Source organism: Callithrix jacchus, chromosome 1 (assembly GCF_049354715.1).
Source record: "Callithrix jacchus isolate 240 chromosome 1, calJac240_pri, whole genome shotgun sequence".
NCBI lineage: Eukaryota > Metazoa > Chordata > Mammalia > Primates > Cebidae > Callithrix > Callithrix jacchus.
In genome coordinates, this window is record NC_133502.1 from 91994414 (window position 1) to 92006698 (window position 12285).

The 12285-nt window shown below is 38.3% G+C and overlaps 1 protein-coding gene across 1 annotated transcript in view; it reads right to left on the reverse strand.

Annotated features, from left to right (window-relative positions):
* Positions 1-4406: 4406 nt before the first annotated feature.
* TMC1 (transmembrane channel like 1) overlaps positions 4407-12285 on the reverse strand; it is a 135876-nt gene continuing 127997 nt past the window's right edge. Inside the window, exons 16-18 of the mRNA XM_035302443.3 lie at positions 11238-11316; positions 11085-11136; positions 4407-5806 (exon numbers count right to left, since the gene is read on the reverse strand). Coding sequence (XP_035158334.3) covers positions 5781-5806; positions 11085-11136; positions 11238-11316 — 157 coding nt within the window. The 3' untranslated portion in view covers positions 4407-5780. The remainder of the gene's footprint in view (positions 5807-11084; positions 11137-11237; positions 11317-12285) is intronic.

Here is a 12285-nt window from a genome sequence, read left to right on the forward strand (position 1 = left end):
ACAAATTGTTCGACACATGAGGCCCTACCTATTGGGCCCAATACCTTTCACGACTGAGTCCATTCAAACACATCTACACACACACACACACACACACAATTGCTCTCCTTCCAATTCAAAACCATAAGCAAAAAGCTTCCGAGGTTAGTTACAGAGAGAGAGAGAACCACGTTCAAAAGTGATGAATCTGGCACCCTTGGGTGATCAGGCCACGCCTCCACCCAAAATGGGGTTGACTATTTTCCTGGGTTCAATCTTACAATATTCAGTGGTCTGGACGTTCCAAATACTCGTTTCTTCTTGGTGTTCAGCCACTGGGTGGATCCACACTCCAGGGCCTCCCTGCTTGGCTGTGGTGAGGTTTTTCCACGGGGCAAACACCTGCCAGGGAGCACTCTCAGGATGTGTCGCCCCAGTGAGCAGGAGCCCCTCCCCCTGTACACACACAGGGATGCTCCACAGGGTTAGGCAAACCTCCTGAGAGACTTTTTCCTGCCATCTGCTATCAGAGACTCACTTCCTGGCCCAGGCATCAAAAATGTAGCAGGAGTGGCCGCAGGAAACCGATCGATTGAACAACGAATGTAGAAGGAAGAAGTTTATTTGGCCCAGGAGCCTGAGCAATAATTTGTCCAAAACTCAACTTGTCTAACAAAGGAAGTCTCCACCTTTATATAGGCTTATACTTTAGATATTACACATGGAAAAATCTTAGGTTTATAGCTTTAGAAATAACATATGAAAAGGGTCTCGGTTTACAGCTTCAGGAATCACATATGAAAGGGTTCTGGTTACAGTTTTAGGACTCACATGTGAAAAGATTTCTGGTTTGATCCTGTTTTAAGAAAAAATAATGCCTTCTGGAGAGTTTCCCGAAGGCCAAGCCTGCCACCTACATGAAGGTGAAACAGGAGGCGCCAGTCGGTCAGTCTTTTCTTCTATTGAAATGCAGTGTGATAGTCAAAGGGGCAGTTGATCTCAGATGCCTGGGTCTGCTCCTTCAATATTATCAGAATTGTTTTTCTAGTTCTTTATTTGAGGAGATTATGTCAGAGGGAAGATCTGGGGCTCAAGGGGCTGCTGATCCAATTCTTTTGTCCCACAGGGTGCTCCCTTGATGTGGTGTTCTCCTAGTTCCCCTAGGGATGGAGCTTCCGAGAGCCACCCTGCAGTGATTATTTCTCTTCTGGGTCTAGCCACCCAGTAGAGCTACTGGTCTCTAGGCTGGTATGGGGGGCGGGTGTATGCAAAGAGTCCTGTGATGTGATTCATTTTCAGGTCTCTCAGCCATGGATATCAGCATCTGCTCTGGTGAGGTAGCAGGGGAGTGAAGTGTACGCTGAGGATCCTTAGTTGTGGTTTTCTCTAGCATGCTGGTTTTGTGTTAGTTGGCCTCTGGCCAGGAGGTGGCACTTTCAAGAGAGCACCAGCTACAGTAATATAGGGAAGATACAAGTTTGCCCTAAGGTGGCCTGGAAAAGAATTTGGGTTTCTCAGGTGGTGGGCAGGACCATAGAGCTCCCAAGAGATGATATCCTTTGTCTTTGGCTACCAGCACAGGTAAAGAAAGACCATCAGGTGGGGACCAGATTAGGTACGTTTGAGCTCAGACTCTCCTTGGGTGAGGCTTGCTGTGGCTGCTGTGGGGGACAGAGGTGTGGCTCCCAGGCCAATGAAGTTATGTTTTCAGGGGGATTATAGCTGCCTCTGCTGCTTCATACAGGTCACCAGGGAAGTAAGGGAAAGCCAGCATCGACAGGTCTCACCCAGATTTCATGTAGTCTGAAAGGTGAGTCTCTCTCTCCCACTGTGCCCCACCAACAGCACTGAGTTTACTGAGAGGTAGCTGGTGAGCAAGGCTGAGAAATAGCCCTAGGATACAAGCCTCTCTGCTGAGAAAGCAAGCAGGGTTTTCAGGTTTCACACCTCCCTGCGTGCTGCAACTTCTGTACTGGTATCTGCATCCCAGTTCGCCCCCTCCCCCAGATTATGCCTGAGAAACTTTGTGTTTAGTCAAAATTGTTTTCATTGAGTAAAAGAATAATTTTGGATTATTTTTAATAATTAAATCAAAACATAAATATAACGAATACCAAAGATTTGTTAATTCAACAGAAAAAAGTTAATTTCATAGTGGCACTTTGGATTGGTTATCAGATGTAGATGATATTCGATCTTATGTAGCGTGTGAGATTTGCCTTCCAAATAATGGTTTTAAAAATTTTCCTAACCTTAAAACTTCTTTAAAAGAAAACTGATAATTCCTATAGAGTTTCTATGTAACCACAAATAAAACAGTATCAAGAGAAAAAATTTAGTGACTTCTAAGGCTCATTGCTATGAAATAGAAAACTTATTAAGTAGTAGTAACATAATTGATTCATATATTGACCACAACTGCCTTGAAATGTGTATATATTGATTTAAATGTCTGTATTGACAATTAATGCATTTACATAAAAATTTGTTCTAAAAGGACTCAAATTTAAAGTTAATCTTTCTACTTTAATGTAAAGTTAATCTTTGTAATTTAATCTTTAAATTATCTAAGTGTACAAAGTAGAATAAACTAATTATGCTATATTAATGTAGAGGAATATTTTATAACAAGATGTTCTGAAATGATTTTTGTGACATAGGAAAATGCTTAATTAAAAGTGGGATAAAACTAGATATATCTTATGATCCATGCTATTTTATTGTGTCTATGCATATATAATTGCAAATTTGAAAAAAAAATGTTAATAGAAGTTATTTGCATGGTGGAATTGTGGGAGTTCTTTTACATTTTTATTTTATTAGCATTTTCCAAATGTGCCATCATTAATATGTACCATTTTATAAATTTTTAAACAACCATCCCCATTTTGTATAAAAACTTCTTTGTTGTATATATGAAGAAAACGTGTATGATACAATATCTAACTTGTCAGAAGAGGACAAGTATTTTATGTACACTTCTTTTTCATTATTTATAACTACTGAGTCATCAAAATCAGTCCTGGAGAAGGGCAGCTGGTCCATTTGAGGCCAAATAGCCAAGATAATCCATTACAAAAGAACTTTGAGAAAAAGGTATCTCATGACAAGGCTTGAGAAGTCCTGATGCCATCATATAATGGCATTTCCTTCTTATAGGAGTTATATGGGAATAAAGGCTATGACTATAGTTCTGTGGGGTTTTTTTTAACATCAAGGTTAGGTCTCAAAGTTTCCTCCAAGAATGCAAGTGCATATGTGCATTGAGAGCTGAGAACACATGCCAATCTCATTCTTGAGCCTCTTATTTTTGAAAACCTGCTTACTTATTTTTTTTGTTTATATTCCTGGCTCTCATACTTGTAGAGCTCCATCAGAATAAGAAAACATAGCTTAGGTCAACGTTTTGTTAATATAACCCCCCGATAAAGCTTAACTATGTGTTTCTCTGAGAAGCCTAAATAATTCAAAGAATATGTTGAAATGCAATTTCTTAGTTTTTCAAATGAATAGCAAAGCTCTTTAGATAAATCTAGTTTTTGCATATATTTCTTAGAGCTTTTTTATTTTTCTCAGAAAGAGTAAGAAGTACAGATTTTTGTTTGCTTCTTTGCCTTCTAAATTTCTCCAAGAGCTCTGATTATTAAATATGGAAACGAAGATACATAAATAAATAATAGCAATCAGATCATCCTAGTGGAAGGCTATTTTCTGAATAGCCATAAAACGGTTTTGGAATTGGTCTTCACTGCTTCAGATTCTTGTCTATATAGTAATATGAAAACATTTTCAACAATTCTCTGGAGACCGAAATGGTTAAAATTTTTAAAACTGCTTAACTTAAATCAGGTGAGTGTTTAGGTGCTATGAAACTCCAACATATTTTTTAATTTATAGAAATATTGAAACTTGGCATATCATGTCTGAATGATTATAACATGAATATTCATTCATTCAAAAGTACTTTGGCTGCTGGGTGTGGTGCCTCACGCCTGTAATTCCCGCACTTTGGGAGGCCGAGACGGGTGGATCATCTGAGGTCAGTAGTTCAAGACCAGCCAGGCCAACATGGAGAAACCTGTCTCTACTAAAAAATACAAAAATTAACCGGGCATGGTGGCAGGCACCTGTAATCCCAGCTACTTGGGAGGCTGAGGCAGGAAGAATTGCTTGAACCCAGGAGGCAGTGTTGCAGTAAGCTGAGATGGCGCCATTGCACTCCAGCCTGGGCAATACAGTAAGACTGCATCTTAAAAAAAAAAAAAAAAGTATATGGCCTTTAGGAGATGAATGTCTTTGGGAAACAGTTTTTCATCTCTCATCATTCTTATGAAGTAGATCAAGAGAAGGAAGTGCAATCCACATTGTAAATATGACAAAACAATAAATCAATTTGCTAATCTTACTACTACACAGTGCAAATATGATCCAAGTAGAAATAAACACTAGCTTTATTTATTCATTTGCATTATAATCTAATTAAATAAACTCAGCCTATCAATAAATAATTCATTTCTTACACCATAGTAACATTTTTTCATGCAAACAGAAATTTTTGTCTCATAATGCAATTGCTGTAAGTTAAATTGATTCGATTTAATTAACAAGCATTTATCCAGCGCCTACTTGTGCACAGCGCTATACTAGGCATACAAGAGAGTTAGAAGATACAACCCCTGCTCACAGAGAATTTACAATAGGGACAAGAAAGATAATCCATGCATTCAAAAATAATAAGGAACCATTACAAATCACATGAAAATTTATATAAATAATAGACTCTGAATTAAAGACATAAGAGCCCGAAGAATCCTAAAAAGGGAGTGATACTATTAAGGGTGAAAGTTAATCTGAAAAAGATAACCAGAGGAATAAAGTTTAGAATTGGCAGGGAAACAGTGCAATTATTCTATGGCCAATAGAGTTTCTCCTTCTTTTCAATCATCATCTACTGATTCTTGCCTCTAAGGAGGCAAGAATCGTATCAAGTTTGATGGAAACCTGTATGGATTCACCGCTAATAACATAATCACTGGAAGACAAATGAGCATGAGCAGACTGAGAGAACAGCAGTCATTTATGACATCTTTCCCTTTTGTTTTTTAACTTTAACTCATAAAAAGCTAGGCTGTATAAGACTCCTGTACCGTCTCAAGGTAAGAGGTCTTCAACTCGGTACTATCCAGGCCCCAATTCACATAGGATTTTTATTTATAAAAAGCCTATTCTCTTCATACTGAACCCAGCACAAAATACAAAGGTTTCAGGTATATATTTGTGGGGGGCATAGGTGGGGAAGCGGGTAGAAAAAAAGAGAAAATAAGGTATTGGTTTCAAAAAGTGAGTTAATGAATGATTACAACGAGTACTTTTTGCAGATATTTCTGAACTTAGAGGAGAAGGGATGAAATATTTCTGCTCTCCGTTTAAGAAAACTAAGGCAAAAGAAATGTATAAAAATGAGAGTTCATATAAGCAATTTCTTTTTAATTAATCCACCAACTAAACCAGTAAATTGTATTGCTGGATCACACCCACTTCTAAACTCAATTGGTTTAAAAAAATGTCACAAAATGGAGCAGGGGAGAGAGTCGCTGCACAGAAACAGTTTCTGAATTTGGAATAAGGTGAAGATTCTTTTTGCCCAGGTAGGATTGATGATGCCTTGATTGCCCAGCATGATCTTGAAAATCCATCAGGGGTAGAACAGGAAAACAGAAGCTCCACAGTGCTTGTTCGCTGGGCTTTCACAGATTTGAAACAGCAACGCAAAGTGAACCTTTTCTGGGCTCGCCGGATACTTATGACTGGCCACCAGCAGCTGCAGCTGTTAAAAAAAAGAAACAAAAAAACAGTGAGAGAGAGAGGAAGATGAAGAGGATGAAGAAGAGGCAAATAAAAATGTAGCTTTCAGTGTGCTTAGTGGTTCTGAATGAGGTGGCCAGAAATCAGAAATCTGTATTGTCCCATAATATTTAGCATTTTTATGTTCAAAATATTTCTATGTTTCTGTTTGCAAAGTCTTCACAAATTCTAAACAAGGGAGAATGAAAGTACTACTTTTTTTGGTAACATTTATAGATTATTTCTTATGTGATGAATAGATAAATGTATTCCTTTCATATTTTTTCAATAAATGAGTTCCTTATTTTTCAGTAGATATTCAGTAGGTATTTACTGGGTGGCCCATACACATTATGAAAACATATCAGATGAATAGCAGGCCTTAGCATTATATTATCATTTAAAATAATAAAGATAACAATAAGCCTTAATTAGAATTTAGATCTTATAACTCAGAATTTTCCATTCTTAACCACTAATTTGATGACATTAAATTATACAAAAGCACTGCTCGTATGTGTGATGATTGTGCTTCAACCACCTCATCTTCTGCAAACACTAGACAATTCTAATCAATTCCCACTAAGGTAGACTCCATCCCAGACTCCATTTAAAAATAATACCTAGGTAAGCACTGTGGGATGAACAGAGTGAAGATGGAGATAAAACCATTGCTCTCCTGGTGTAGGAAATACAAAGATTTCCTTAAACTGCAGAGGTAAATACGTTGAATTGAACTTTCACCCTTTCACAAACATGACAGTCAAGAAATTTTTGGGTGTTGAGGAGGAGGATGGAGGAGGTTGCATAAACCTACAAGGAAGAGGAGAATAGAAAAAGAGACGATGATAAAATTTTAGAAGCTGGAAAGCAGACAGATTAATGATACATGACTTATCAATTCTAAGCAACTGAAAGGCTAAGCCAGGGGAGGAAAAAGACAGTAAGCAACATAATCTACACACAAAATCTCCACAATTCTCAGTAACTCACAGCGAGTACCTCTGGACGTCAGGAACCAATACAAAGAGGATGTTTTAGCTGTCCATTTAAGAAGCAGTCAAGCTTGGTGGGGCAAAGGGGTGGGGTTATTAAAAAACTAAGCAGTAGCCAGGAGTGGTGGCTCACGCCTGTAATCCCAGCATTTTGTGAGGCCGAGGAGGGCAGATCACAAGGTCAGGAGTTCGAGACCACCCTGGCCAATATGGTGAAACCCCGTCTCTACTAAAAATTAACAATGTGTCAGGTGCATGCCTGTTATCCCAGCTACTAGTGAGGCTGAGGTAGGAGAACTGCTTGACCTGGGAGGCGGAGGCTGCAGTAAGCTGAGATCGCACCATCGCACTCCAGCCTGGGCTGCAGAGCGAGACTACGTCTCAAACAACAACAACAACAACAAAAGCAGCAGCAGTTAAAAGTCTGAGATCTGAGATCGGCTTCACTTGGTACAAATGAATAATTGCTCCCCTCTCAACCCCAGCCTTTAATCTGGCAGAAGGCCAGAATAATTTTTTTTTTCTAAAAAGAGTAAAATAGAGATGCGTCTGGGCTAGAAAACTACAAGAAGTGCAGCAGTAAAAACAGGGGCTAAGTGAGCATTTGTAGGCTGAGCGCTGAGTCCTGCCCGTGTCGTTTTTCCCACGCAGGTGCTACAGGTTTGCTGGGCAAACCTTTGCTCTCAGGGCAGGATTTCAGAAGTAATTTTTCTGAGGAATCTGATCAGCCTAAAAGGAAAAGCCTAAAAATACTGACAAGGGGGTCAGCAGCAGCCCAGGCAGAGTCTTCCAATGAGGATCTCCCCACGATCCCCACCCACTTGCCTAGAGCTTCCAAACCCACCTATGTATCCTACCTTGAAATATGAGCTGAGAGTCACAAAGCAGGGGATCACCAAGCAGGGGGAAAAGAAAAGACAAAACAGCTTAGAGGAAACAGACTATCAAAGGCCAGAACACATCAAAAAGAGTTATTAATATTTTCATAAAGACAAAACAAGCCATTGCAGCCATTGAACAAGGACAGCATGCAGTTTAAAAAAGAAGAATTAAGAACAAAACAGCTTGCAGAAACTAAAATTATGATAGCAAAAGTGAAGAGGCAAAGAGAAATGTTAAAATTTAAAGATAAGGAAATATTCATGAGTAAAGCAAAGAGACAAGGGGAATGTAAGGATGAAAAATAAAAAATAGGAACTCTATATGCAAAGAAAAAAGCAACAACAGAAAATGGAAAGAATTCATAAAAATTCCCTGCAACCAAATAGCAGAAGAACCCACTGATGAGTACACAAGGAATAAAAATAGATCCATGCAAGACACATCATCATGAAATTCAGAACATGTAGATAAAGAGACCCTTTCCAGATTGGAAAAAACCAAACAGACAATCAAAAACACAACTTGCTCAAAAATGGCTAGAATCACAATGGCTTTAAACTTTTCAAGAGCAATAGTGGCATATAGAAGGCAATGGAAACTTCTGAAAAAATATTATTCTGAAGGGATATTATTTCTAATATAATTAGATGAGTATTTTTGACACTCAAACTATCAGTCAAAAGGGAGAGTAAGAGAAGGACAATTTCAGACATGGTCTTAGAAAATTTGCCTCTCACACACCCTTTCCCACAAAATGTGAGCACAGCAAAACAGGGGAAGTTGGAGACAATGGAAAACACGATATCCAAAACAGGACAGAGTGACAGAGATCCTGCTGAATGACAGTGAAGAAAAATGAAAGGACAACAGCTGTGGCCCATACACCAGCTGAAATTGGAGAAGTTCAGAAGATTCTGGGAAAGATTTCTCCAAGGCAATGAAATAGATCAATAACCCAGTATATCTGAATATATTGAGAGTATAATTCAATCAATAACAGAGATATGGAAATTAAAAGAATCACTGAAAAATATATATAAAAAAGAAAATGTTTAAAAAGAGAAATTATAAATCCTGAGAAAATTTAAAAGTATGCACAACTATCATAGTTTACTATTTAGCCGAGCTGTGAAGACATTGTGTGTCCATAATAATGTATATTGGCCTAACCAAAATAATAACATAACTACATAGTAGAATGCATAAAGAGACTGGGGCAAGAGTCTAAAAATGTTATAAGTATTACCTATTAAAATTTATTATCTCTATTGTAGTTATTATCTCCATTATTAACTACAACAGATAATTTTAATAGATAACACTTCAAAGTCAAGAAATTACAACAAAATTAGGCAATTTGGAGATAAATATCTAAAAATCAAGTTAAAAATTGAAAGTGTCTTGGGGTAGTTGAGTGTATGGGAGGGGAAGAGAGCAAAATTAATGTAGGAGGTGGAAGAAGATGGTGTTTTTCATGATAAACTTTATAGAATTATGAAACTCTAAATAAAAAACTCTAAATTATGCACACATGCAGCATTGATTTGAAAAATTAATCCCAGCACTTTGGGAGGCCGAGGTGGGTGGATCACGAGGTCAAGAGATCGAGACCCTCCTGGTCAACATGGTGAAACCCCGTCTCTACTAAAAATACAAAAAATTAGCTGGGCATGGTGGCGCCTGCCTGTAATGCCGTCTACTCAGGAGGCTGAGGCAGGGGAATTGCCTGAACCCAGGAGGCGGAGGTTGCAGTGAGCCGAGATCGCACCATTGCACTCCAGCCTGGGTAACAAGAGTGAAACTCCGTTTCAAAAAAAAAAGAAAAATTAAAAATTTTATTTAAAAAGTCTGATAACTGTACATCACTGTAATAATTTAATTCAGTACCCAGCATTCAGCCTTACATTTCTGCATGCTAGATAAAAAAGAGAGAGGAAAAAGAAAAAGGCTAAGCATGAAGAAGGCCACAAAAGCAAGTCTTAAACATGTTGTTTGGGGCCACACGGCATCTTTGTCCTCTTCTCTTAGGTAGGTGTGCCCTCCCCATTGCACTTCATGTGTCAGGAAGACTGACCAATCCCAGCTTCAAGGGCGGGTCCTGACTCAGACAATTATGGTAAATTACAGTGACTGGCACAGGAATGGACACATGACCCATTTGGGGCCAATCTGAAAGAAGGAGAGATTGAGGACTTTCTAGGAAAGAAGTTTTACAGTTTGAGGACATGGCATTGGAAGTTGCTGCATCCACTCCTGCTGCCATAAAGGTCAGCCAATGTGAAAGGAGGTTAGCTTTAGAGATTCCCAGAGAGGCGGGCTCAGACCTGACCCTCTTCTAAGAATAAAAACCACCCTGAAGTCTAGGCACAGTGGTTCATGCCTGTAATCCCAACACTCTGGGAGGCCAAAAGGAGAAGATCACTTGAGCCCAGGAGTTCGAGAGCAGCCTGGGAAACACAGCAAGACCTCATCTGTACAAAAAGATTAAAAATTAGCTGGGCATGGTGGTGTTCACCTGTGGTCCCCACTACTCAGAAGGCTGAGGAGGAAGGATCACTTCAGCCTGGGAAGTTGAAGCTGCAGTGAGCTGAGATCATATCACTGCCCTCTAGCCTGGGCCACAGAGCCAGATCATAACAACAACAACAAAAAAAAAAACCGTGGCCTGAAGCCATACCTACCATGTCCCTGCATTTGTGTGGTCAAAGAAATTACTCTTTCTTCATTAAACTAATTTGAGTGTTTTATTACTTACAGTGGGGAAACAGTCCTACTAATAGAAAGAGTTTTAAAGTTAGGAGTGAGGGAAAAGTTGGAAAAGATTTTTACTAAAGTTCATAGGTATCACCTTTGCATGGGGAACTCAAAGCATAGTATTAATTTTGGCAGCTAGAAGTTTGCTTTATTCTAAGATTTTTAAAGTTAAAGAGGTTTTTAAAAAAAAAGAAAGAAAAAAGAAAGTTTAATAAATTAGAAAGGGATTCTGGCAATCAGTGGTGGAAACTCCAGAGGATCCTCTTGGGATCTTCTCAGCATATCCCTGCATGTATGAAAATAGTCAACATGGGCAGGAGAGCATCTGCATTTGTATCTCCTGTTTGTATATGACTATATGGAGGACATCTTCATTTTCTGTGCATTTTCAAGGTCACTTTCAAAAATTACTCCTGCCAAGTTTACATGCCAACATTTTCATTTCTTTTTTTTCCCTCTAATTAGAAAACAACCAAATCCTCTGGATGTGATGCCTGAGAAGGGCTAAAAAGGTGGAGGGTGAGGACTGTGGAATGACTTGCTGATGGCAATAATGCCACTTGTCATCCAATGGAGAAAAAGCAAAATAAAAAGGCAAAGAAAAAGTGCAAACATAAACCTATCTCCAACCTGCTCGTGCGGCTGCCATTTTCTTGTTTCGCATTTTGTTCTCCAAAGCTTGCTACACAATAAAAAATGAGAGAAAAAAAATTAGATTTCCTAGTGTTTTCTACTGCTTACATTAGTAAAGATAATATTTCTATGAAATAAATTGTATCTTACCATTTTCATCTTCTTTTTTAGATCCAGATTTGCTGCCTTCTGGCCCTTGGCAGTAGCATTGAGATAATAGATGGTCAAACTAAATTAAAAAGAAAAAAGTATATGATTTAGGGTATTTTTCAGTTCCCCAGAATACATTTTAAATTTACATTAACTAAGTTATGAAATATCAGCCTGGGAATGAACATTAAGCTATTTTGTACCGTAAATCTCTTGTCTTATAGATAAAAGCTGAGGTCCAGAGGTAAAGAGACACACTCAGGATGACAGAGGGATGAAGCTGGGGTGAAGTTGGAAAGTTGGGGTCCAAGGCTCCTGATCCACAGCCTGCTCTGCTATTTCACACTGCCTAATGTTAGCTTTTTCCTGGTAATGTATTAACATCAGTTTAAGTTACAATTGACAGTAGCATTTTAAATGGATGGCAGTGGCATCCCAGAGAATTGAAAACCTACTGCAGTTTAAGGGAATATGTTGTACAAAAAGGAAAACTACTTTCTGCCTTAAATTTTGTCCTTTGGCCTTTGCAGCTAAGAATATAATCCTCATAGGCATAGATAACGAACATGGAATTTTTTCCGTAGAATGTATTGTTTGCATTTCCTTCTCCCTCAAAAAGAAAATGTTGTATAAAGGAATATTCTTGGATTTTAAATGACATTTACATTCTAGAAAGGGCAAATTCTAGCCAGACAATTCTGTAAAAATAAATATGCTTATCTTCACAACGCAAAACGAACAAACAAACAAAGAAAAAAATGCAGTAGAAAAGGTAACTTACATTACTCTTTGCTGCAAATAACTGGATATTGAACACATGTCCTCTACTCCCCAAAATGCAAGACAGTATTCTTTATGAGTCATCTGATTCTAGCACCATAATTATTCATATGGTTTGGCTGAGTTTGTTTATCTCTTATGTGAGTGATAGGAATTTAGCTAAAATTACATACATAAAAGCATGCAGGACAATATCTGGCATGAAATAGGTGCTCGATAAATGTGTGTGTGTGGTGTATTATAAGGATTTTCTTAGAAAAGTTCCTGG